This window comes from Ictalurus furcatus, chromosome 25 (genome assembly GCF_023375685.1).
Source record: "Ictalurus furcatus strain D&B chromosome 25, Billie_1.0, whole genome shotgun sequence".
Taxonomy (NCBI): Eukaryota; Metazoa; Chordata; class Actinopteri; order Siluriformes; family Ictaluridae; genus Ictalurus; species Ictalurus furcatus.
The window spans coordinates 13,385,958-13,413,622 of NC_071279.1; the positions used below are offsets into that span (position 1 = coordinate 13,385,958).

The following is a 27,665-nucleotide window of genomic DNA, read 5'->3' on the forward strand; positions in this document are numbered from 1 at the left end:
CATGCCAATCATTTAATGATCAGTGTGAGAGTCTGTGAACTTGGCATGGAATGTAGATTATGTGGTTCGCATTCTGGACTAGCAACTAACTTTACTGACACCCCATTCAGATGGTATTAACATCCATCTCGGGTGATCTGCAGTAAACAGTGTCAAATGGCTCTTGTGATCCTTTCATTCAGACACAGGTGGTCTGGGACCCATGTAGCCACATTACAGTTGTTGTGTGAATTCATCCCGAAGCATCCTAACACCATCAAAAGAATCACCAGTGCTGCTACGTGTCTAGCCATTCTATTGCTACACAACGGGCTTCTTTTTTTAATACGTGGCATTAATAAAACCTTTATAGTAAAACTAAATCTCTATGTTAAAACATACCAGCCACACATGCAATTATCTAATCAACCAATAATGTGGCAGCATCACAATGCAACAACAACAACAAAAAAATAAAAAATAAAAATTCATGCCTCAGGTTTCACTCCTGTCTGCCAAGAACAAGAATCTGAGGCTATCATGGGCACAGACTCACCCAAACTGGACAGCTAAAGACTGGAAAAGGTTAACTACATGAATATGAAGGTGTACACATGTTCCTAATAAAGTGGACGGTGAGTCCATCCACTTGAATAGAAACATCTATACATCTGCTCATTCATGCATTATCCAATCAGCCATTATATAGCTGCAGCACAATATATAAAACCATGCAGATGCACATCAAGAGATGTGTGATCTCTATGACTTTAAATGTGGCATGCTTATTGGTGCCAGATGGGCTGGTTTGAGTATTTCAGAAATGGCTGATCTGCTGGGATTTTCACAAACACAACAGTCTCTTGAGAGATCAGCGGAGAATGGCCAGAGCTCTAGAGCTCAAGAAAACTACAGAAACTCAAATAGCTCCTCTTTACAAATGAGGTGAGCATAAAAGCATCTCAGAATGCACAATACGATATGTCAAACCTTGATGTGGATGGGCTATACCAGCAGAAGACCACATCGTGTTCCACTCCTGTCAGCCAAGAATGGAAACCTGAGGCTACCGTGGACACAGGCTTACTGGAAACCACACTTCTGAAGATCACAAAAAGACCAGGAGATGCTTTTCTTATCTTTAACTGTCCATGTTTACAGCAGATGTGGTCTTCTGCAGTTGTGTGTGATTGTACTGTAAGTGCACTCCAAATGTTGATGTGGCCTGTATCAGAAAAAAATATGTGTTTGTCCATCCATCCATCTTCTATACCGCTTATCCTCCTTCAGGGTCACGGGGAAACCTGGAGCCTATCCCAGGGAGCATCGGGCACATGGCAGGGTACACCCTTGACAGGGATATGTGTTTGTGTGTGAGAATATTATTCCTCTGCTTAAACTGCCCAGTTGTGAGGGAATGCTACTGATAGCCTGGAATGTTTTGGGATGCTACACATTCCATCTACTCCTCCAGTGTCACCACTGATATCAGCCAGGTTCTCTGCTTTGGCATGGTCAGCCAACATAAAGGATAACCTCCAAATTCTTATGCATTCTTTATAAAGTAATATGCAATCCAAATGCTATCCAATACACTGTTTTTGTTTGTATTATTTGTAGCCTTGCCTAGCGATTTCGGGTACAGCTGCATTTAACTTTCCTGTTTGAGAAATTAATATGTTATGCGGTCTGATAGTGTTCCTGTCTGGAATGTCTCGTCTCGGAAATAGAGATGCAAGACTCCTTTACTGGTTTGGTTTGGCAGCCTGATTAGATCCGATAAATCCACTCCACACATGGGTTGGAAAGTTTATTGACTTTAATCTTCACTGATAGTAATTAAAAGTGTCTTAACTTGAGAATGGAAAGTTTCAAACTGGCCTTTAAAAAAAAGAAAAAATATAAATGGTGCAAATTTGTAGGAATTGTTTTGTGATTTTGAGGTAGCAACACAAAGCTAATAAGCACAATTTCATGAAATGCATTGCAGATTTTTTTCACGTTTAATACACAACCAATCCATGAAATAGCTATCATTTAAACCCACCTGGCTGGTTAACCTATGTGTTGTATATTATGAATGATGCCTTTGTCCCTACCAAGCAGTAGGCCAATTCATGGAGGAGGGAGAACGTGCTGCAGGTTCTTGTGCCTGAAGGCTATTTGTCACCAAAGAGGAAGTTTCTTGACTTGCTTTTCAGACTCCATATAGATGGGCCTCCATACACTGAAAGCAGAATACGTCTTCATACCCTGCATTTAGACCATAAGGAAGTGCATCGAATGAGACCCTTGAGCTCTGTGTTTCAGTTTGATTAGATTGCTTATACTTCCCAAGGGCGTCATTTCTCCATTAGACTTTTGGTTTAAAGCAGCTATCAAACATCATGTTATTTTTACTCTGTTTTCTCAGTATCTTATATTCACAGAAACCCCTTGCAGTCAAAGTGAAAGCAGAAGTGGAATAGCATTTTTGATGTGTATGTGTATGTGTATGTGATTTCGCTGCTGACTCCCTCATAGCTCCTGGGGTTATGGCTGAACGGAAGTCAAAGGAAAGGGGGAGGGTGTGGAGGAAAGAGAGGATGGGTTCAACCGTCGACCACACACACAAAGAAGGGCTTTCTTTACCCTGTCTCTTTGCTTTCTTAACTTCTGCTCCCATTAAAATCCCTCTTTCCTTGTATGGGACACCGGTGTCAGAATGACGATTCACCGGAACAGAGCTCTGCTCTGCCTTACTGTCCAGAGGACCACACCCTGGATCTGGTGCCCTCCAGACCAGAATCTTTAACTTTCTTGGGGCAGGAACATAGTTAGTAACCCTAATTCTTACCAGAGGGTTTGCAAATTCTTACAGATTTCTTCTATCTTCTTGTTTATTTCTTGTTTATTAATTAGGTATGTGTTGTATAACACATTTCATTGGAGAATGCGAAACAAGTCAAAAATGATGGCAACCGGCTTAAATTTTTCAAACAGAATTACTTTTTCCCACCGGCAAACAATGCCAGCTCATGAGTGCCATTTGTGACCACAAACTGTGTGATGCCTACTGAGAAAAAAGCAAGGTGCAGATGGTAAACATTAACAGCAACAGAGCTGCCTCATAAATGAAAAGGGATTAACCAACAAAAGTTGTTTACTTTTTTCCACAGTAGTCATTAGTCTCTTGCATGTGTTACATACACTGTGCCTAAATAGCCACTTTTATTTTATTGGTTAAGGACCCCAAACATTGTGTGGTTAGGTCTTGCACGCATAGAGTACAGGTGTTTGCTGATTTGATTAGTAGCAACTAAGGTAGAAAATCCTATCATGATAAAGTTGTGGAACTGTTGCTTGTATATGTAGTTCTTACTGATATTCCTAACTGGCATCCAAGTATTGAGAAGAAGAACTTTGGTTTTTTTTTTGGCCTGAACTCCAGGCCAGTGCCGTACATTTTAGATGTAGGTCTCCAATGCAGCTTATGCCACTAGGAAAACCTGACAGAGCCACACCTATGAAATAAAAACCAAAGAAAACTCATGAACTAAACAGAAGTCTGTTATTCCATCCATGAAACATTCAGACCTCTAGTTATTGAAAAACAATGTTGGCAATGGAAAATCAATCACCACTGCACTGACCCCAAAGGTTAAAATACCATCACACTCATATGTGCTTGTTGAACATCCCATTCCATATTTAGTCCCTCTCTGCTGCTATAATAAGCTCCACTCTTCTGAGAAGGCTTTCCACTAGATTTTGGAAGGTGGCTGTGTGGATTTGTGTTCATTCAGCGACAAGAGCATTAGTGAAGTACTAATGGCACTGATGTTGTGTGAGGAGGTCTGGGGTAGGTGTTCCAGTTGATTCCAAAGGTGTTCAGTGGGGTTGAAGTCAGGACTCTCGAGTTCTTCCAGTACAACATTAACATGTCTTCATGCTTTGTGCACAGTCATGCTGGAACATGTTTGGGCCTCTTAGTTCCAGTGAAGAGAAATTGTAATGTTACAGTATACAGAGACATCCTATACAATTCCAACTTTGTGGCATCTGTTTGGGAAGAACCACATTTTGGTGTGATGATCAGGTGTCCACATACTTTTGGCCATATAGTGTATTAACAAACGACACACAGTGCAAACAGACATCAGTGATGATTCTAAGATGCGAAAAAATACAACATAATAAGTTGCAAATATAGAGCAAGTTTCAAAATAACCTTCACAACATTCAAGTTGGTGAGTATGGCATCATATATGATGATTGTATGCTTACATGTATATGAATTCTGTCACGTTGTTCATTCACTCTATGTAGCTGGATGTGCATCCCATGGATATTCATAGTAGTTGCAGAATATATAAGGAATAAAACATGGCAGGGGTTGCTGTCATAAGGAAAAATCAACGACAGATTGGTGTGATTTGTTACCACACCAAATTTCATTAGGTTGCAACACAACACATCCTGAAACTTTTAATTCATCTCATGCTACAGTAATTTGCCAAAGAATGCATTAAAAAAAACGAATGTATGTATAACATGCAGTGTACATTTAACCGTTTACAGCTATATGTAACATTACGGAACATCCCAGAAACAAGTTAGTTCCTGTTATTACTTACATTATAAACAGTATATCCTTTTTTCCCCCTCTTTCTTGAAGCAAGTAAAACACAGCTTGTCATGATACACAGAAACTGGAAACTTACTGACCATTACAGAGTGCTGATGCTGAAGAATGTTAAATAAACCTCTCCACACAGAAAGCTTTACCATATGAACAATTATCATTTCTTTTCATTAAATAACATATTTTCTAATGCCTTTATTATTGGCATTAGTTCACTCCCTGTGATTGAGCTGTTACTATAGAAACAATAATGTAATAGTACATGTGCATACATGTGCATTAATATAAAGCCTGCAGCTGGCACTATTGTGAGAGACGTGCTGTTATAGAAAATGAATCAACACCTTCTGACAGTCAGAATTGAGGATTCCACAGTGTTGCGGTATAATATACAGATGGGTTAATAAACCCTTTTAAAGTCATTTGTCAAGCAGGGTGCACGGTGGCATAGTGGTTAGCACGTTCCCCTCACACCTTCAGGTTTGATTCCCGCCACGGCCCTTTCCTCCGGGTACTCTGGTTTCCTCCTCCAATCCAAAGACATGCATGGTAGGCTGATTGCCGTGTCCATAGTGTATGAATGAGTGTGTGAATGTATGTGTGATTGTGCATTGTGATGGATTGGCACCCTGTCCAGGGTGTACCCTGCCTTGTGCCCAATGCTCCCTGGGATATGTTCCAGGTTCTCTGCGACCAAGTAGGATAAGCGGTATACAAAATGGATGGATGGATGGATTTGTCAAGCACACAAGTAAAGTTAGGCTAGTCAAATCTGTGCCTTAGCACCTTTCTAATTCATCTTTGCTTTTCTACATAATGATGTGCATTACTGACACAACATGCAAAAATAACAAAGGGCTGAGTATCTTTAAGGAGAGAAATCGATCAGTTTTTCTAGACTGCAACGGCATACCATTTCCACGATTAAGCCAGCAGAGTAAATATTAGCTATGTCACTAGGCAGCAGACAAATGGCCTGAGCTTTCCACCAATGGCACAGCAACCATTGCACCAGTTTCCCAAAAGAATTTCAGGTAAATTAGTTAAGATCATCTTACCTGATAGAGAGAGAACAATTCGGGCGGGGGGAATAGAAACAGAAAAAAAAACATGTATGACACCAAAAATTTCAACTTTACATTTTAACACAATTTAACTGGTTGGTGATTGAAAAGTAATGGAATAAATAAATAAAGGTGACAAAGTATAGGAAATAAAACCAGCATAATGTGTTGGTTAGGTTATTGGCCACAAGAAGATATTCTACTGGTCAGAATGGATGGACCATCATTCGTCACTGAGGTTAGCTAACCAGTGTGTTCAAATGTACCTTCTGTCAGAAATGCTGACCTGACCACTCTCAGACATATCTAAAATGCCAAATGTGTACAGACAAAGCAGCGCTTTATGGTCTAAAAGTTTAAAATGAAGAGCCTAGATATATCTAATACACATACAATGCCCTCCACTAAATATTGGCACCCTTGGTAAATATGAGCAAAGAATGCTGTGAAAATCTGTCTTATTGTTTAACCTGAAAATTCCCCAAAATACTCTGCTCTCATGGATATCAAACAATTGCAAACAAAACAAACACAGTTTTATATATTAAAAAAAAACCAAAAAAAACCATCTTTGTTAAATATAGTTGTGCAACCATTATTGGCACCCTTTTAGTCAAAATTTTGTGCTACCTCCCTTTGCCAAGATAACAGCTTTGTGTCTTCTCCTATAATGCCTGATGAGGTTGGAGAATACTTGGCAAGGGATCTGAGACCATTCCTCCATACAGAATCTCTCCAGATCCTTCAAATGTCGAGGTCCACGCTGGTGGACTCTCCTCTTCAGTTCACCCCACAGGTTTTCTATTGGTTTCAAGTCAGGGGACTGGGATGGCCATGGCAGGACCATGATTTTAATGATAATGATAATGATAATGAGTCTTTATTAATCACATATACATTACAGCACAGTGAAATTCTTTGCTTCGCATACCCCAACATGTCAGGAAGCTGGGGTCAGAGCGCAGGGTCAGCCAGGATACAGAGCCCCTGGAGCAGAGAGGGTTAAGGGCCAACCAGCACTTGGCAGTGCTGCGGCTTGAACCCCCGACCTTCTGACCCAGAGCCTTAACCGCCAAGCCACCACTGCCCCTGATTTTGTGGACAGAAACCATTTTTGTGTTGATTTTGATGTATGTTTTGGATCATTATCTTGCCTGAAGATCCTACCACAGCCCATTTTAAGCTTTCTGGCAGAGGCAGTCAGGTTTTCATTTAATATCTGTTGATATTTGATAGAGTCCATATCCTAACAAAATGTCCAGGTCCTCTGGCAGAAAAACATCCCCAAAACATTAAAGAGCCACCACCATATTTAACCGTGGGCGTGAGGTACTTTTCCATATGGCTATCTCTCTGTGTACGCCAAAATCACCTCTGGTGTTTATTGTCAAAAAGCAATAAAACTTCTTTAATTTTCCAGCTGTGATCTTTGGAGATTTTTTGGCCACTCGAACCATCCTCTTCACAGTGTGCATAGACAATATAGACACACGTCCAATTCCAGGTTGATTCATAACATCTCCAGTTGACTGGAACTTCTTAATTATTGCCCTGATGGTGGAAATGGGCATTTTCAATGCTTGTGTTATTTTCTTATAGCCACTTCCCATTTTGTGAAGCTCAACAACCTTTTGCCGCACATCACAGCTATATTCCTTGGTCTTACCCGTTGTTATGAATGACTAAGGGAATTTGGCCTATGTGTTACCTCATATTTATACCCCTGTGAAACGGGAAGTCATGGTTGAATAATTTCCTGTTCCTAGTCACTCAGGCGTGCTAAAAAAAAAAAGTCAAATATCAATGGGAATATACTTTAAATATATTTTTCTCATATGAATCCATAGGGGTGCCATTAATTGTTACACACCTATATTTAACTTTTTTTTAATACACCTGTGTTGTGTTTGCAATTGTTTGATATCCAATATCCATATTGTTTGATTTTTTTTTTTAAACAAAACATTCAAAGGTTAAACAATAAGGACAATTTTTCACAGCCTTCCTTGCTCATATGTACCAGGGGTGCCAATATTAGTGGAGGGCACTTTACATTAAACAGTTTATCCAGTCTAGTACAAACTGAGGATTTGAGTTTAGGCTAATGTTGGAAGTATCTTCCTGAGAGAGTGTGGGTGTGTTTTGCAGAGGAAGGCAGCTGTCACTGCATTTGATTGAGCGTATTTATATAAACATAAAGAGTTTGTGTGTGGTCACGCAAAAGCCCTGTCTGAAGCGGCGTGTGGGACAGTGCACTGTAGTTTAATGACCTGTGTTAAACTTGACTGAGCTTTATTGCTCCAGTACAGCTCCTGCTAAGTTGGTGCTTTTTCTTAATAGCACCACTGCTGTGATCTAGTAAAACTATATGAAAGTGACATGCATCCTGTGGGTGTCTGAAAGTGCAAAATAACAATAGCTTAACAAAAAATAATAATAATAAAAAATAAAAATAAAAGTAATTAGTCTATTAGAGTACAGTTTGCCTCAGGATCTTGGATTAAAAAACTGCAGGTTGTGTCTGTGTTACAGCAGGACTTTAGAATAAATTAAATAGAATATATTTAGCATTGCTGGTTATAAACTGGAATTTTAATACCTCCCAGAAATTCCAGAGTCTTAACAGTGCTTTGTAAAAATACGAAATGAAAGTGGAAAGGATGCAGGAAAAGCAGGGTCATAATGCTACAGATCAGATTTGATGAACTATACTCACTGTGGTAATGCTATAATAAATATATTGTACAGTGGTGATATTTATGGTTTGGATTTGAAAAACAAAATATTTATCTGAGCCTGAGATGCTGACAGAAACACATGAATGAATAACACACTCGATGCAAACAAATATGATATTTCTGTTATCAAATGATTAAAGAGATTGTATTTTCAAGTTAAATAAATGCCTGTCTTTTGAGGTCAAGTTGTGTTCGCTATGAAAGCACTGAAGGAGGATACACAAATTCCACACTTTAAAAAAAAAAAAATAATAATCCATCGTCAACTTTGCTTAGCTGCTAATCCTAAACCCATCCAACTAGATTTTCATCCAAAGCCAGTGGCCTGACTTTTTCTCCCAGAATTCCAAATACCTCTCGGATTAACTGCTAGATCCCACTGGATTTTTAGAAACTATTTTTGGTCACACTCTTGCAACGGAGATGCCAAGTGAGTAGAGAGAACTGGCTTACGCAGACCATGATCTATCAGTTCTGGAATATAAATAATGTATATAAGTACTAAAACGCCTGCTGTGTCAACAAATGTCTCCCGCAGGGATGTTAAAGGATCTGTTTGGGACACATTAACACTGAGACATAGTTGCTTGATTCCCTTCTTTTTATGCTTTTTAAAAATACTTTTTCCTGCCTCCGGGGTTGGGGGTTCGAATACTGCCTCTGTGTGCATGGAGTTTGCATGTTCTCCACGTGCTTCGGGGTTTTCCTCCTGGTTTCCTCCCTCAGTCCAAAGACATGTCTGATTGTCATTGGCTTGGGTCTACTTTTCCTCTTAGAGGTGAAAGTCATTCCAAAATCAATGTAAAGTTATTCTGGCTGATCACCTTTATCCTTTATCCTAGTACAGGAGTGCTCTCTTCTAGGATGACTCTGCCCGTGACCTCAGGAGAGACTGAGACCAAAACTGCGTTCTGGGCCGGAATGTGTGTTTGTGTTTACATGGCGAACCTGTCAGCCACACTTCTTCACTCCACGCTCTGCTAACATGCTAATACTGCTTATTACCATTCTCACAAGTCATTATGAGCCCGATTTTGTGTGTTTATATTGTTATATTGTGTGCTCGAAAGTGATGTCATGACAGTCCTTGCTAATGCTAACACTAGTTGAACTTCAAATCTTATTCAGCTCTACCAACATTCAGCTCTACCTACTTAACTGGTAAAGACCTAATCTGGACAAACCTAATGCACCTTTAAGTGCAGTTCCAGAGATTTGTAGAATAAGTGCCAAGGTTCATTGAAGCTGTTCTAGAGGCTTGTGGTGGCCCAAAAATTCACTCAAATATTTTATACTTATCACCTGTCTGTATATGACTTGTTTGAGAGGGGGGAGAGAGAGACAGAGGGTGAGAGAGATGGGTGTGTGTGTGTGTGTGTGTGTGAGAGAGAGAGAGAGAGAGAGTGAGAGAGTGAGGTGGGTGAGAGAAGAGATGGGTGAGAGAGGGAGAGAGAGATAGAGAGAGAGAGTGAGAGAGTGAGGTGGGTGAGAGAAAGAGATGGGTGTGTGAGAGAGAGGTGGATGTGTGTGTGAGAGAGAGAGGTGGGTGAGAGAAAGAGATGGGTGTGTGTGTGTGTGTGTGTGAGAGAGAGAGAGAGAGAGAGGTGGGTGAGAGAGTGAGAGAGAGAGAGAGAGAGAGAGAGAGAGAGAGCAGTATTCTGTGCGCCCCTGAACACTCAGCAGTAGTTGTATTTCCTCATGACGCTTCTCAGAGTGGATCATCATGTGGACACTGAACGGATCCTCAGCTTTGGCTCGCGAGCTTCTTACAGAATGACGGAAATCAACTTAAACCAGAGGTTATGAGACTTTTCAAAGGAACAGAGAGAGAGATCGGATTAGAACTTTGCGGTCCTGTGCGTAACGCGGACTTTTTTTTATATATACCTTGAGCTGTTTTTGTTGTTGTTTTTAGGGGGTGTACCTGCATACTGAATCGAATGTAACTCTGTTTAGATCTGATCCTTTATTCTGTAAATCATGGCGCGCAGTTTTCTCCTGTGTTTTGTTGCACTGCTGTTGAACAGATGTGATTGGGCAGCGGGATCTTACACACCACCAACACGCACTCAGCACGCGCGCGCCGTCAGCAGACACAGGTGAGGAGACCTACACCCAAACTGAGCATACACACTGTATAGAGGGAATACTGCTCAAGTGGGACACACTCCAATCTCTGTATGTTAACGTGCACTGTGTATGGTCTGAGTTATAAATAACTACGTCTCATACAGTATAAGGAACCTATACTGTAGCCTATATGACAACCACTTCAGCACTGCTAAAAATCTGATGAGAACTGGTGTGCAGTTTATAATAATAATAATTATTATGTTTACATAATTTACATAAGGGGGCAGTGGTAGCTTAGTGTTTAAGGCTCTGGGTTACTGATCGGAAGGTCAGGGGTTCAAGCCCCCAAGCCCCTGTCACTGTTGGGCTCTTGAGCAAGGCCCTTGACCCTCTCTGCTCCAGGGGCACTGTATCATGGCTGACCCTGCGCTCTGACCCCAACTTCCTGACATGCTGGGGTATGCGAAGAAAAGAATTTCACTATGCTGTAATGTAGATGTGATTAATAAAGACCCATTATCATTACTAGGCACTGTGACTGTAATTAAATATTACTTCAGTTTACTGAAAAAAGTCAGATGCACATGGACAGAATTCATTTACAGAATTTATTATTCCTTCTCTCACGTTCGCCTCACCCCTCCAGGGTCTGGGGTTCGAGTCCCGCCGGGGCCATGTGTGTACGGAGTTTGCATGTTCTCCCCGTGCTGCGGGGGTTTCCTCCGGGTGCTCCGGTTTCCTCCCCAAGTCCAAAGACATGCATGGTAGGCTGATTGGCGTGTCCAAAGTGTCCGTAGTGTATGAATGGGTGTGTGAGTGTGTATGTGATTGTGCCCTGCGATGGACTGGCACCCTGTCCAGGGTGTACCCCGCCTTGTGCCCCATGCTCCCTGGGATAGGCTGCAGGTTCCCCGTGACCCTGAAAAGGAGTAAGCGGTAGAAGATGGATGGATGGATTTTTCCTTCTCTAATGATTGAATAGGCAGTGTGACTTGTAGGCAGATTTTCCTGACCCAGGTTTTGTGCCTGTGTGCCTCAATCTCCACTCGTTACAAAACACCCATGATATTTACTGGGCAGATTATGGGCCATTGCCAGAGTGGAAGGAAGCTTTATAAGTATATACTCTCTTGAAACAATTGAAATTCACAACATGGTAACACAGAGTTTTAATAAGTTATGGCGATATGAAAGAATGTGAGTGCATATTTTAAAACAAAAGATGTACTTTGACAAAATATGTTACTAACAGTGTTGCTAACTGTTGCTACTAACTCCTTTTAGAGGAAAGTAACTAATGCATGTTTAGAACGTAGCAGGAAGTTGGCGTCATCGATTATTTTTAATATTCAGTGATAACTTGATCAGGATTAAAGAATTAAATAGAATATATATATATATATATATATATATATATATATATATATATATATATATATATATATAAACTATGCATTTGGAAGATACCATATCAATTTTTTAAAATTTTGTTAATAAGGTAACATAACAATCATAACAACAATTTCTTTGCGTTAAGTAGATCTTGGGTTGCTTTTGCGGTAAGTTTTGGGTCATTGACCGTCTGTACTGTGAGGCCCCATCCTATATGTTTTGCAGTATTTGTCTGAATCTGAGCAGAAAGTATAGCTCTATACTTTCAGAATTCATCTTGCTCCTTCTATCAGCAGGCACATCATCAATAAACACCAGTAACCCAGTTCCATTGGCAGCCATACATGTCCATGTCAGAACTGGTCAGGATTTAAAAAAAAAAAGAGGTTTTAGAGGTCTAATCTGGACTTTCTGCTTTTGAGTGTTTCCAGCGGCTTGCATCTTGAGGTAAACTGTCTGTATTTACATTCATGAAGGTGTCTCTTGATTGTAGACTTTGACAATGATACACCTCCCTCCTCCAGAGTGTTTTTGACTTGGCGAGATGTTGTGAAGTGGTTTTTCTTCAACAAGGAAAGAATTTGTACGATCATCCACTTTAGTTGTCTTCCGTGGACTTCCAGGCCTTTTGGTGTTGCTGAGCGCACCAGTGCATTCCTTCTTTTTAAGAATGTACCAAAATTGTTGACTTGGCCACTCCTAAAGTTTCTGCTATCTCTCTGATAGGTCTGTTTTGTTTTTTTTTCAGCCTAATAATGGTCTCTCTCACTTGCATCAAAACCGCGATGGGCTTCATATTGAGAGTTCCCATGTACAGCTACCAAATGCAGTCAACACTTGGAATCAACTCTAGAGCTTTTATCTCCTTAATTTGTCATAAAATAATGAGGAAACAAGCCACACTTGACCATGAAATGGCTTATCAGTCAATTGTCCAATTACTTTTGAGCCAGTTTAAATGGAGGGGCTCTGTAAAAAAAATGGCTGTAATTCCTAAATGCAATATCTTAATGCAATATTTTTGTTAAACCCCTTGACTTAAAGCTGAACGTCTACACTTCAGTCATTTCAAATCCATTATGGTGGTGTACAGAAGCCAAATTACAAAAATTGTGTCACTATCCAAATACTTATGGAACTGACTAGACATGAAAGGGGAGACTGGAAAGGAAGGGAGACCAAATATGATCAAACTTTGGTTGAATCATTACCTTTAATTCTAGCACTCAGACACTCAAGGGGAAAGATTTTTTTTTTATATAATTTCCTTGTCCCAGAGGTTAGTTGTAGGTGGTTTGTCCTCAATTCAGTTAATCAAGATACATTTACGTACAATAAACAAAAGTTTAAGAGCGAGCTAGATTTCAAAATGTCATTATTTCTATCAAGAATGTAGACAAAATGAAGCAGTGGAAGCGGCTGTGATCTGGAGAGCCATATCTAGTGTGTAACAGTCACACACAATGTCTACTCAATAATCACTTGAGTGGTTTAAAAAGTCACCAAATCTCACTAAGTAAACAACACTGGCAGTGTATTCAGTAATCAGTTGTAAATACCACCCAACCTTGACCATAAATGAGCACATTTGAAATCTGTAGCAAAAGCATTAAAGTTATCAGCGTCTCCATCAACATGACAGAGCAATTTGTAAAACCTGGCCTTTTTTGGCTTTTGTTGTCTGAAAGAGCACAGTATTCAGTGGGATTACTGTCAGAGTCCTTAGCTGCACCCACGAGCAGAGATGTACTGTTCTTTTTGAGAAAGAATGCCACTTCAGAGTGCTTGTTGGATCTCCATTTTATTTGAACAGATGTGTGAAATATTACATGGCTAGCAATATCAGTAGCTCTTAATTCCTTCCTCTCTCCTTTGGCATTTTAAGTGCTTGGGCCTGGGTTTGTGTTTCCAGTGGATGTACTGTGTTCATATTTTGCTAATTCACCATGCGTGGTAGAAGCATGTGTAAAACCAACTCTTTAATCCTATAACTACATTTGAATACAATGCAACTGTCTTCTTTGGCAGAAAGAACATCTGGCAAGAGGTTAGGTTTATCACTGGGTTGTGTGCCAGTCACAGAGTTTAGACAATCTCTAGTCTGTAGCGGTAGACAATCAGACATCTGGCGGTCTGACACTTAGTAGTCCAGTGGTTTCCAAATTCTCTCTATTACTCTATACAGTCTCTGGCCCCCTTTAAGGGTTTGTTAAAAGTTGAATGATGTTTGTTAGGAGCAGGGAGTTTAAAACCATGTAAAAACACTTACATAGTTTTAAACCTGACCAATCCTGAACGTCTAGTGAAGAATTCATTTGATGGTAAAGCACTGGCAACGTAGAAACTTTGTGAAGAAATCTTCTTTCTCAGAAGTGGTCTTGACTAAAAATACATTAATACTGTGGGGAGGAGTATGACAGGAAAGCATCATTATGAAACTTAAGAATTGTTTCATTTGGCCATATTCAGAGTTCAGTTAAGCATGTACGTCAGGAGTGAGGAGCAATATTAAATCCAGTGCCACTGTATGGCAATTTTGAAGCCTAAATACAATCGGCAAAAATAAAAAGCTAAAGTTAGGCTATAAATGAACTACACCACGGTCACATGACTTCACTGTCACCACCACAAAGCCTCCGACGACTCTTTCAATCTTTATTTAAAAAACACTACAAGTAGAAAATACTATAAACTGATAAATCTACAAGTCGGAAAGTTTAAGTTGGAATAGTTTGTAAGAGTGTGAGTATAAACGCAAAGAGGCAGTAGTAGATGAGTTTTCCTGTTCGGCTTTATGAGCTTTATGAGCTGATTTTTTCTTTAAAGCACAATGCATCAAATTATTAAAAACACTGGGCTTATTTTATTAAGTCAAGAATTCAACATAGCAAATTAAAATAAAATGTGATAAAATAGCCTATATCTGTGCACACATTATGATTTCATGAACAATTTAGTATCTCTTTAAGATGTGTACTCTAAGCTGCAGTTTTATACACATAGAACTAGAAGGCACATATAGGACATTGACTCTGTGAAGTCAGTGGACCTCTCTGTTAATTGGGGACAACAGATATACCTTAGCAGTCCAGGTACTAGTGAAACCTGCCATTTTGTGATCACACGACTCTGTGGCCTAATTACTGTATTCTTTGTATTCTGCAGAAACAGTGGTAGAGTTGGTAGAGGTGGTCCCATATTCTCCAGTCCATATGTGTTGCATTGACATTGACATGTCTGCTCCCCAATTGTGCTGTCCCATGAGTTGTTGTCAGTGAAGATGGCTCTTGGTGACAGAGAGTGCCATCTGACCTTGTGCCACCCCTGTGATTGATGTATCTGACATTCACAATATTGTGTGATAGACCAGCTTGCTTCAATGTCTCAGAACCATTTGCCCTCAGTTCCTGCTGGTTGTTTCAATCTGTGGACTCCACACCCCCCTTGGGTCCCCCTGGTGTCCTGGCAAAAATTCCTCAATTGGCCCTTCTCTATCATGGCCCCCTAACAATCCCCATCTCTGAATTAGCTACATCACTCTCTCCTCTCCACTAATAGCTGGTGTGTGGTGGGCGTTCTGACACACTATGGCTGCCGTCACATTATCCAGGTGGTTGTTGAGGATACCCCCCCATACTATGTAAAGCGCTTTGAGTGTCTAGAAAAGCTCTATGTAAATGTAACTGTAACTGGTGAAGAGCTGTCTCTTGTACTGACTTAGGTGTCCCACTGCTAGGAGAGAGTTTTTTATCAGCTCCTCCAAAGAGGTGTCCACAGCTGTTTCATAGCTAATGAATTGCTTCTGTAATATTGCAAGATCTCGCAAAAGATCCTCAGTGCTTTCACTTATTCTCTCCCTTTTAACCACTGATTATATTTTTATGTTTTATAACAACTGAATAACCTTCATGATGTTATAGTTTATAAAAATTGAGTAACCTCTGATTTTGGATGTGAAGACCCAACTGAGATAGAACTGTTCTGCAAATTTGTCCAAATGTAGACCTGGATTGACAAAGTAGCTCAGAATATGAGTGCTGATTTTGGATGAGATCTTGTGCTTAATTGACAGATATTTTTTACTATGGAGTAAAGAAGAAAGCTGACTCCAAACCAGTAGCCCCTACACAAAGCCTAAGCTGCTTTGTAACAGGCTTCATTTCAAGGGTGATTTCAATGGTGAGTTCCATGCATTGATGGCCCTAAAGAGCAGGGGCACTGGCCTGATTTTGTCTTTCAAAGAGGCTGCCACTGTCTTGCTCAGTAGGGTGGGAGAGGCAGAACCGGACAAGAGACCATCAAAGAGGTCTTAAGTCTGACCTGTATGCCTTTTGCTGACCTCTAGACCTTAGCTTTCTTCTAAACAAAACAAATGGGAAAATAAAACTTTTGACAGGCCTTTGAAGACTATGTATTGAAGACTAATCACAAAGAGCTTTATGGTAAATTAACAGATCACATAGTATGTAGCTCTTAAGTAGCTGTTTATGTGGTTTAGTTAGCCCATGACTATGCTTCTTTTTTTGGCACAAAAGTGTGTGAATTCAATATACTGCTGTCCATCACTAATTTAACATTTGCAGTATTGTGTTGGTGTGGCCAGGTTTTGTCATAAGATGTCATTTGCTTGTGTATAAAAGCAGTATGCTGACAGGTGTTGCCTGCTGTATGGGCTAGGATAAATGGCCCCTATGTGTGTGTGTGTGTGTGTGTGTGTGTGTGTGTGCATGGTGCCCTGCGATTGACTGTCGTCCCACTCGGTCTGATTTCCCTTGGGGCGACACAGACATAATGGTTTCTTAGACTAAGCTTTAGCAAGGAACCACTCTAGCAAGCAAATGGCTGATGTTGAAAACTATAACAAAGGTAATTAATCATAGTTTACCTTCGCACAGTGCTTATTTGATCAATCAAACATTAAAATGTTTGATGTAGGGTAAACGGTAGGTTAAAATAGCTGAGAAAGTGTAGTGCTTAAACAGGATGTGTGGCTACCTGAACCACAAATAAATTTGATGATAACTGCAAACATTTGTTGGCAAACCCAAAACTATGACTGTGTGAAAATGTTATTCCTGTGTGGTCACCAGAGAGAGATTTGCTGCTGGAGTAAGAGTAACCTGTGCTTAGTCATTGTTGAGGGGAAAGGGAGGACAATGAGTGATAGAAAAGATATTTATGGATCTTTGTGCGTCATGCTGAGAACAGATATTTTGGTGGGCAGGGGCTCAGGGGGAAAAATTAATAGCACCATTACCATTCCACCACACCCTATACCAGCTGTACACACACACACACACACACACACACACACACACACACACACACACACACACACACGGTGTTCAGCCTCAAGGTGTGACATGTCGTCTGGTCTGAGATGCTTTTCTGCTCACCATGCTTGTACTGTAACGTGTAGTTATTTATTTGTTTGACCGTTGCCTTTCCTGTCAGCTCGAACCAGTCTGGTCATTCCCCTCTGACCTCTCTCATCAACAAGGCATTTCTGCCCACAAAGCTGTCACTCACAGCGGTGGCTGAATCACTCAAACCATTCTGATGTTTGATGTGAACACTAGCTGAAGCTCTTGACCTGTAATGGCATGATTTTTTGCATTTGTACTGCTACCACATGATTGGCTGATTAGATGACTGCGTAAACGAGCAGGTGTATGTAAAGAGCAGTAAACAGTAATGAACTAAATCAAATCAATAAACTATGTTGTGACTTCCCTTTGATTTTAAAACTTCATTAGTTCTCTCACAGCATTATAGCCTTACCTCATTCTTCATCACTTAGCAGATCAACACTTCCTCTCTCAAGTGGCACCAGCACTTACACCCAAAGTTTCATCTAGTTCATCGTTGAAGGGACTTTTTGTAAACAGATTCCCTGAAAACCCTACAGACAGTCATTCTTTTTTTTTTCCCCTGTAGCCCAAACCCCTCTCCACACCACACACCATAGTAGGGGATGCAGTAGGAGTGAAAAGATCACAAGAGTGATGGACCAAACATAATCCACTAACTATTATGTATAACAGTTGTTCCTCAGTGAAGCAGATCTTGGATAATGGCACGGCCAAGCCGAGACCCTTGTTGCAACTTTCATGACTTCACTCCAGGCGTGCTTCTTTGCCGTATTAACTATAATAATTATTATACATGTTGACCAAGAGGCACTTGTCCTGTCTGAGGGATAAAGGGCAGGGGCTCAAGCTCACCCCTGGGGGTGATCTTTGCATCGGCTTGCTGTGTGTGTTCTCTGGGAAAAAACACAAAATGGCTGCTCTGACCTTTATGCCAGCCATCTCTCATCAGAGTTGGGGAATAGACGAAAGGAACAGGATGTTGTTGTGTTGGTGGGTGTGTACAGTATCTGTGCATATATTCAACAATAACAGTTACTTGATGCATTTCTCTATTTGTGCCGTGTCTTTCAACAGGAATTGGTGTGCCTATGTGGTTATGAAATCTGTTAGCTGTGTTATGGAGGATGGAGTGGAGACCTACGTCAAGCCTGATTACCAGCCATGTGGTTGGGGCCAGTGCTCGCAGGTTGTGGTGTAAGTATTGCTCTGTTTGTTAGAAATATGGAGCTTGTCCCCACTGACTATTATGCCTCTCTCATGGTCAGGTCAATGTCCTCATAAAGCAATGACTTAACACACAAACATAAATTGCACATATTTAAATTGTGTATTCAGTATTGACCTGATCAAGTTCATTTCTTACATTGTTTACATTTCATAGTTGCATTTGAGAGATTTTTTGTTCTGGGCTGATAATGGAGCACACCAGTGTGCCGTGCTCTGATGCCCACACAGGGTGAAGTCTTCATACTTGAACAGAACATGGGCATGTCCACTAGGAGGTAGTGTTGAATGAACCAGAATGTACAGAACGAATCAGCAAGAAAGTCTCAGAAGATAAAAAGCAAAGGAGACATCCCATGTTCTGTAGGAATAAAAAAAATTAGACATGGGTGTAACTTTGTTTTGAAAAGTGCAAGGGAAAAAAATGAACCTTCTCAGTGAAGTGGGTTCTCATTGAAAGCATTTCTGAAGTGTTTCCACTCGTCTGTATTCAGCAGCATCGAATGGACCATGTACTGAAGCATTTAAAATTAATTAGTGTTTAAATCCATATCTCTATTAATCATGGAATAAGTTTTACTGAGTTGCTGTGGTTTACATAATCTTTAGTATCTTTACTGAGAGGAAGTTAGAAGAAAAAACAGACTATAGAGCTCAAGAAAAAAAAAGAAAGCAAAGTGTTCAGGGTCAAATCTGACCCATTTTTAAAACCACTGTAGTGTGCTACAGCATCATGGATGGCATCCCTCTGAGGGCTTATAAACATATAATGAACTTTCTAAAGGATTGGAGTGGTGCCTCCATCCATTTAAATTTGAAGATAGAAATTAAAAACGCATTCAATATGAAAATATGATTCTAATCTCTTCTAATTAAAACATAATATCTAAAAAATATGTTTCCTTTATTTATATTAAGAAAATCTGTCATGTATTCCTAACCCTATTTACAGTGGATCTAAAAAGTCTACACACCCCTGTTAAAATGGTTTTTGTGATGTATGAACCTTTTCTACCTTCATTGTGAAATTTTAAGCTATTAATTAAAGTTAAAAACAATTAGAATCATTTTAGGGGAAAACATGAAAAATAAAAAAATGTACAATAACCCGGTTGCAAAAGTGTGCACACCCCTAAACTAATATTTAGCTAATATTAAGTACCCTTTAGTTTTTATCACAGCATTCAATATTTTTGGGTAAGACTCAGTCAGTTTGGCACATCTTTACTTAGCAATAAGCTAAGTTTCCTTGCAAAATCATTCTAACTCTGTCAGATTGGCTGGCAATCTCCTGTACACAGCCCTCTTCAGGTCATCCCACACATTTTTTATTGGATTTAGGTCTGGACTCTGGCTGGGCTATTCCAAAACCTTGAACTTGTTTTGGTCAAGCCATTCCTTTGTTGATCTGAAGGTTTGCTTCCTCTTCATCTTACGTTTTTAAGGTTTTGTGCCAAAGTTGACTGGTATTTGAAGCTATTCATTATTCCCTATATATGCATAATTGGTGAGTTTCTAATGTCTGCCTGTACGTTGCTAGATTATCTGTCCTTCTGAAGCTTTTAAACTAACCATTTATAGTTAGTTTTTTTAAACGGCGTTCCTGTTTGAAAAGTCAGTTTGTATCTGAGTAACCTAACAAGCGAAATTTACTAGTAAGTATAAAATGAGTTAGTAGAGGTAGTGTTGAACGATCCTAAGGGATAGGAGAGATGCATCTTAATTAGAATATTATGACCATTTTCACAGTTCTCAGACTGGTCTAAGAATTCTAGTAGTTTTATAGGTTTTTTCTTTTGCTCATTGCAACATACAGTACAAGATGTCTAATCTTATGACAACTGGCTTTATATAAGCATTTTTATAATATTTTACAGTATGTTTGCTAAGCCACTCAAACATTTACTGAACAGCACTTTTCTATAACTTTCTTACTCAATAGATATCGGACATTCAGAAGACCAAAGTACAAGATTTCGTACAAAATGGTGACAGAGATGGAATGGAAGTGTTGCAATGGTTACTCAGGTGAAGACTGCAGTAATGGCCCCAATCTCGACTCACAGAACAGCAGTAGTGGATCTTCTACATCTGGATCTAATGTTGAAAATGAACAGAAGGGTGGAGAAGGTAAAGAAATTATACTGCTGAACATGTATATATAGTATTATAATATAATATAGACCCTTTATTTCTAACAGTGTACCTAGTTCCATATATGGTTCTATATATCTTCTTGTGTTTATGTTACGTTTTTACCTCTTTACTTTAGTATATAGGATTTAAAGATTGATTTTAAAATGAAAGCATAGAATGTCAGTGTTTTGGGGTATGTATGTAGTGGGTGAACTGGCTTTTATACTCTTCTACTATTTTAGGGGTTTAGTTGTTTGTTTTGTTGTTGTTGTTGTTTTTTTTTTTTTTATCTCAGAATGAGAAAGCCCTTACTGGCCAAGTAAGATTTCACTTGTAAGGAACTTGACAGTTGCTCCATTAACACATACTAATTTGAAAAGTAAGACAATTAAAGAAGTATCCCATTGTCATATTAAAGCTGTGCATCCAATTTACTGTCAGAACATGTAATGAACATAAAATGAAAGGATAACTCTTTTTTTGTGGCTGGTTCACTCATTTTTGCATTTGCAGTTCTGCCTATGCTTTTAATTTTCTGCTGTTGTTGGAACAAAACATCGGCCATGTCTAGCTCAGCCTGTAAAAAATAAGCTGTGCTGTATCAAGTGCTATTTTATAAGCTTGGTGCCAATCAATGTGGGTGGAGCCTATATTGTTAAAATGAGAAACTTGTAGTAACTGTGCGATTAACATAATCATGACTGGCATCTTTTCTGCATCTTTTCTCCACCATGAATAACATTTTTCTCCACCATATGGATTAATCTGACAGTTGCAAGTAGTACACATTCAACGAGAATTTAGTGTTGGACATTCATGGTTTGTTGCTTTGTTTAAATTCTCTCTCTCTCTCTCTCTCTCTCTCTCTCTCTTTTTTCCTTCTCTCTCCATTCACCACCTAGTCATACTTCTATCCGCTTAGGTTGGATGATATTTTACATATTGGCGCTGGCGTATGTATGATGTGTTTACAGCCCCTGACAGTGTTGAGTGCAAGTTACTATTACAGAGCTGTCAGGGTGATTTACAGACTAAGGAGCAACAAATTATAGCTTTTCTTTCATGACACATTCATGGTTTGTTTTTTATTTTTAACATAATAATCCTACAAACTGTAACTCTGTTTCCCATTTAATTTTGCAAATATGAATATGGCCCATTGTCATTGTTTCATATCAATTCCATTCTGTTGGAATACAGAACCAATCCACAGAAATCATGACACAATATAAATAATAGCGTTCACATATTTAGTGACTTTTTTCCCCTTCCTTAGGAAGAGGAGAGAGTGAAAAAATCATACAGCTTGAGGAGAAGATTCAGAGTCTGACTAAAGAACTCCGTGACATGCAGTCCACCTTACAGGGAGTGAATCAAAGAATAAACGAGCCTGCTGATGCAGCCCGACCCGAAATGAGGGAAACCATTAACAGCATTCAGACCAAGCTGGATCTGCTTGACAACATGACGCAAGTACATGACAGGACCCTCATCAGTATAAACAACCATCTGGTCGGTGGCAATAGTGCAGGCAATGATGTAGACAGAGGAGGTCAGTACAGCACGCTGAAGGATGAGATTCTACAGGAGCTAGAACTTCGCATCACACTGTCCTGCTCTTCCTGCCAGAGTGGAGTAGAGAGCATTCAGCGGCAGCTGCAGGAGGACAGGGAGAGAATCCGTGCATTGGAAAAGCACGTAAGTGTCATGGAGCAGCACAACAGGCAGACAGTGGAGGTCTTGCAGAGGGAGCTGGCCCGCTCACAGAGCTGCTGTGACTCCAGTGTGGAGCTGGAAAGGCGGGTTGGAGTACTTGAAAAGAAGGTTAGTTCTACTGCAGAATCATATGAGATCCTACATGGGCGCATTGAGAAAGAATTAAAAGAAACCACTGGGAATACAGGACAAGGAAAGGTATCAGAGGAGAAGCTGAACAGCCGCCTGAGAGACTTGGAGCGTCGACTGAATGGAACGGTGAGGAAAGCTGAGCAAAAATGCTTTCACACGGAGAGCAGTATGAAGGAGCTACTGCAAAGAGAAATCAGCAAGATACGGACCTCTGTCCTTAATCAAATTCCTGATCATAACTTAAGAATTTCAAACATTGAACGCGACATGAGGGACGTAGAGGATTCCATTTATGACCACAAGGATCGCATAACTAAGTTGGAAAACAAGACATCTGTCTTTGAGAACAAGTTGACGTCAGCAGTTGTTTTGTGTGCAGAGACATGTGCAGCACAAGACCAAGAAAATAAGATTGAGGATGCTGTGAAAAAATTGGAGTGGAAAATCATTGCCAACAAGGAAGACATCCAGAGGTTTGACACCAGGCTGAAAGATCTCTCTGTGTCTGGTGACTCCATGATGGACCGCATTTCAGACCTAAGCTATAACGTTCAGGACATCATGGCTTCGATGGGTGAGAATGGTGAGAACTTTAATAAGACAGTCTCAGAAGTGGAGATGTTAAGGATTAACTGCCGTGCTTGCAGTTCTGCTTTCAGTGAAATAGAGAATGAACTCAGAACCTTGAGAAACACAACCATCAGCACATTTGAGAAATATCAAGGTGAATTCACCAACTTGCACAGAAAACTGACCTCTGGTGAAAGTGAATGCTCTCAGATCTGCTCCAACTTGCAGGAGGAAGTGGGCAAGCTTAAAGAGGAAGTGGAGAAATGCCAGGACCAATACCATATTAGTACGACTGAACACCAGAAATACATCAATGGTCAGAATATCATAACTAGCACACTGGGAAAGGAACTCAGGTCCATTCAAGGTGAGCTCTCAGGAATCAAGCTGACCTTCAGCTCCATCAATGACACCCTGAGGGGACTAGATCATACTGTTCAGACACATGGCAGCACTATAACTGACCTGGATACTTCAAAGAATAAAATCTTTTCACAGATCGACAAGATCCAGGGCGGGCTGGACGAGCACATAGAGGATAGTCAGGAACAGTTCAAGAACATTAGCGATGACATTCAGAAATTCAATAGCAGTCTGTTGGTGGAGACGAGTGAATGCAAACATGCTAGTGAGGGGCTGGAGAAGAGGCTTTTGAAAATGGAGAATGTTTGTGGCAGACTGGACTCACTTTCAGAGAATCTGCAGCAGATCCAGAATATAATAAGCGAACATATTTCTGGACTTTGGACCTGTGTTAATGGGCTCAACACTACCATCATTACTCAGGGAGAGGCCATACACAACATTGAGAGTGTGAATTTGGAGAATATCCATGTCAAGATGAACAATCTCAACTCAACACTATTGGACATCCTGAAAGAATTCCAGACCTTCACTGAGCAGGACTTTATTGGTACGTACCGAGAAATAATAAAAAGACAAATCGTGATAATAGTGGCTATGACATTTGATACATAAACAAAACATTCTGGAGCACAAGAAGCAAAATACTTTAACTGATAATAGCTGGAAATATACTAATGCATCCTACTGTATAATAACTGTATATATGTACTCTGTATGTGTTACATTGTAGACTAGTACCTCTGACAGAAACCTGTGATGAATGAACAATATATAGAAATCTTAAGAACTTTGCAAATAGTAAGTTCACATTAATGAGTTAATTTGGCTGTCCTTTATACACATAAACCTGATCAAAAATTAAATGATAGCGTATTGTGCAGCTACTTAATTATGAGTCATCTCAATATATAATAAGATTTTTAGTTTGAAGTTTGAGGAACCCTGTGATAGGCTATACATCTACAACCCTGACATGGATTAATTAGTTATTTAAAATGAACAAATAAATGAACCAAGATAAAGCATTTCTTACCACCCTATTGACATTCTAATATTCCTATAGTATTTCTCTTTCTATTAAAAATCACTATTGTTAAACAACTATATTAAAACAGATGCAAATCCTGTACAGTCTCAAATCAAGTTTTTACCATTTAAAAAAAATTATATTAATATTGTACTTAAACCAGTTACCATTTTTGATATGCAGGAAATTTTAAACAATTACAATTATATTTAAAGAATTTCTAATGGAAGAAGTTGTTTGTCTGTTTTATTCCAGGACCTCCTGGACCACAAGGAGAGAGAGGTGACCAAGGTTTACTAGGTCCAATGGGACCACCGGGGAGAGAAGGTCGCCAGGGCATACCAGGGAAGGAGGGACCAATTGGACAGCCAGGTGCAGAAAACCCTGATGAAACCAGAAACTCCATAACTGTTTTACAAGCTTTAATTAATTAAATCATTAAATGTCTTTGTTTTGCTTTGCAGGCTCAAGGGGTGAAAAAGGTTAGTGTTTTAATCTTTATGACACATTACCCTGCTCAGACACACAGATGAAGTGCTTAATGAAAACTTACAAGGAACAAAGAAAATGCTCTAAAAGAATTCACTACCTCACAGTGCAAACCAGGAAATATAAATATACTGGTTAACAAGCAGACGTATTGGAAATGGGCCATAGACTATGTTTACATGCACATCAATATTCCGATATTAATCGGAATTTGGGCAATATTCTGATTAGTATTGTGTCATGATTAAGACAATATTCCCCAAATTCTGATTCCCACCCCTGGAATATGCCTGCTTTAATCGGAAATTTGTTGAATGTAAACACCTTATTCAGAAAATCCACTGAAAGGAGATACATGCGCATGCTCAGTCCGCAAGGAATTGTGGGTGCTAACGGATGCTTAGCTGTAGGCTAGGCATTTAGGAATGGCAACTCAGGCATAATTACAACAACCATGTATACAGGAATATTCTGATGCCTGTACGCATATAAACATCATATTTGGAATATGGCTGCAACCCGAATACAGACCTTAAATGGAATTTGATGTGCATGTAAACATATTCATAGTACTCAAGTGAGGCTAAATACACTGCCAGGGACACTGGCATGACAGTCCTCTTTATAACGAATGTGCCATTTTCACCCAACAGGTCCTCCAGGAGATGATGCAAAAGTACCACGGCTGTCCTTTTCAGCAGCTCTTACAAAACCACAAGTTAGTTCAGGCACCATTGTCTTCAACGAGGTCTTTGTCAACGAAGGGATGTCATACAGTCCGCACACAGGTATGCACGCATGTTGTTAATGATTTTAGGAGTCAACCATTTGACTTTAAATAGGCTTAACTGTAACTGATTAAATGATGTCATTTATGAATGATATATGCGGATATTTTAACAGGCATATTCACAGCACCGGTGAGTGGACGTTATTTCTTCAGTGCAGTCCTGACTGGTCAGAAGAACATGAAGATAGAGGCAGTGTTGTCCAAGTCTGACTACGGTATTGTGCGTGGAGACTCAACTGGATACCAGCCAGAGGGTTTGGAGAAACCTTTGGCTGAAACAAGAAACGCTCCAGGATCTCTGGTCATTTTCAACATCATACTTCCCCTAGAGGAGGGAGACACAGTGTGCATTGACCTGGTCACAGGGAAACTGGCTGATTCCGTCGAACCTCTTACCATGTTCTCTGGGATGCTGCTGTATGACAATGTGGACGCTGTGTTATAAGAGTGAAATGTTCTACTTAGAAAAGGAAAACCGGAGATGTGCAGACTTGATGATGAAGTACTTTTGAAAAATAATTTACATTGCCAAGTGGCTGCAGCACTGTTGGGTGACGCAATATGCGTTATTTCTTAAAATCATATTTGTTGTGCCACCTGTTAATACTTGGTGTAGGAGAGTGTTTTTTTTTTTCTTTTCAGATCAAGATTCAAGATTTTATTTGTCACATACACATTTATACACAGGATATAACTTGCAGTGAAATGAAAACCTGGCCTTATCCACTTTAGACTGTGCATTTTGACTAACATTTCTGTTTCAGTAAAATTTATCACAGTGTTAACAAGGTCTTTACACAAAAAGAAGTTTGTACTGCCTCAGTGGCTTCATCTGGAAATTTTAACCAGGAAGCTCTCTTTTCTTGACACTCAACATCCAGTTGTGGCATCTGTACAACACCCCCAAACCACTGCGGTTACATTTTCTTTCTTTCTTTCTTTCTTTCTTTTAAAAAAAATGTTTGTAGACATGCACGTTGGAGTTTAAATTGAATTAGCAAAGAGAGAGAGAGAGAGAGAGAGAGAGAGAGAGAGGGTGAACAAAGCAGTGTGTGTTTGCTCAAGGCTAAATTTTTCCTGAAATGGCCATAATAAAGCAGTCATAATTATTTTATGCCTTCAAAATTCCATATTTGGGGTGAAAGAATTCACTTCCGTGTGACTGCAGTTCAATGAGCAAAAACAACAAAAAAAAACAACTTTGAACCAGACATTTCAGATCATAAATGGCAGAAGCTATGAGAAAGCATGCTTTTGTAAACCACAGAATTGTCAGTGTGATACTGTTGGTTTCCTCAGCAATGAACTTTTACAATACAAACAAGATAAATAGCTTACATATACTGCGGCTTTGAAGTTCACATTGTTTTAATGAGTTCATGAGAGGAAAATAAGGAGCATCTTGGTGGAACAGTGGATCTGAGACCAGTGGAAACCTTAATGCAAGGGATTGTACTTTTCAACTTGACTGTTGTGAGAACAAACACTGATCTCTTGATCCCAAAATACAAGAAAAGAAACCAGACCCTTTAAAGCCACTGGACTTCTTTTATTAAAGAATAATTTTTCAAGTTATTGCTAGTTCCTTGCTATTTGACCATTGAACTTTCATCAGTTTGAATCATTATGTATGTGCCACATATATTTTGTTTAATACTCTAAATGCCCATAGTTTATATACAGTATTAATGTGCATCAAATACATTCTAAGCAATTATTTTTTCACACAGTTGTCTGAAGATAATCTTTGAAAATGCTTTTTTGTTGTTGTTGTTTTTGCTTTTTTTGTGTATGTTACCATTTCCAACTTAAAAAAAAAAAAAAAACTTTTTGGAAAAAAATACACCTTTATAGACATTTATTGTTTTGTGTGAGTATGTGTGTGTGTGTGTCCTCATTTTCTAAAATAAATATATGTGAAGTCTTGGATGCTGGGAGTCAATAATATTATAGTGAAGGACAGTAGGCTAATT

At 39.5% G+C, this 27,665-nt stretch overlaps 2 protein-coding genes across 2 annotated transcripts in view; one reads left to right on the forward strand and one right to left on the reverse strand.

Moving 5' to 3' along the window:
* The window catches only part of stmn4 (stathmin-like 4), a 30,950-nt gene extending 23,562 nt beyond the window's left edge, over window positions 1–7,388 (reverse strand). The window contains exon 1 of the mRNA XM_053613709.1: window positions 970–7,388. The gene's annotated coding sequence lies outside the window, so the exon portion shown is untranslated. The remainder of the gene's footprint in view (window positions 1–969) is intronic.
* Window positions 7,389–10,054: 2,666 nt separating this feature from the next.
* emilin1a (elastin microfibril interfacer 1a) lies at window positions 10,055–27,619 on the forward strand. The gene is made up of 9 exons (XM_053613701.1): window positions 10,055–10,261; window positions 10,362–10,504; window positions 18,317–18,436; window positions 20,409–20,596; window positions 21,879–23,933; window positions 24,669–24,785; window positions 24,878–24,895; window positions 25,556–25,690; window positions 25,806–27,619. The coding sequence occupies exons 2-9, from the start codon at window positions 10,386–10,388 to the stop codon at window positions 26,135–26,137; spliced, it is 3,084 nt and encodes a 1,027-aa protein (XP_053469676.1). The 5' UTR covers window positions 10,055–10,261; window positions 10,362–10,385; the 3' UTR covers window positions 26,138–27,619.
* Window positions 27,620–27,665: the final 46 nt, after the last annotated feature.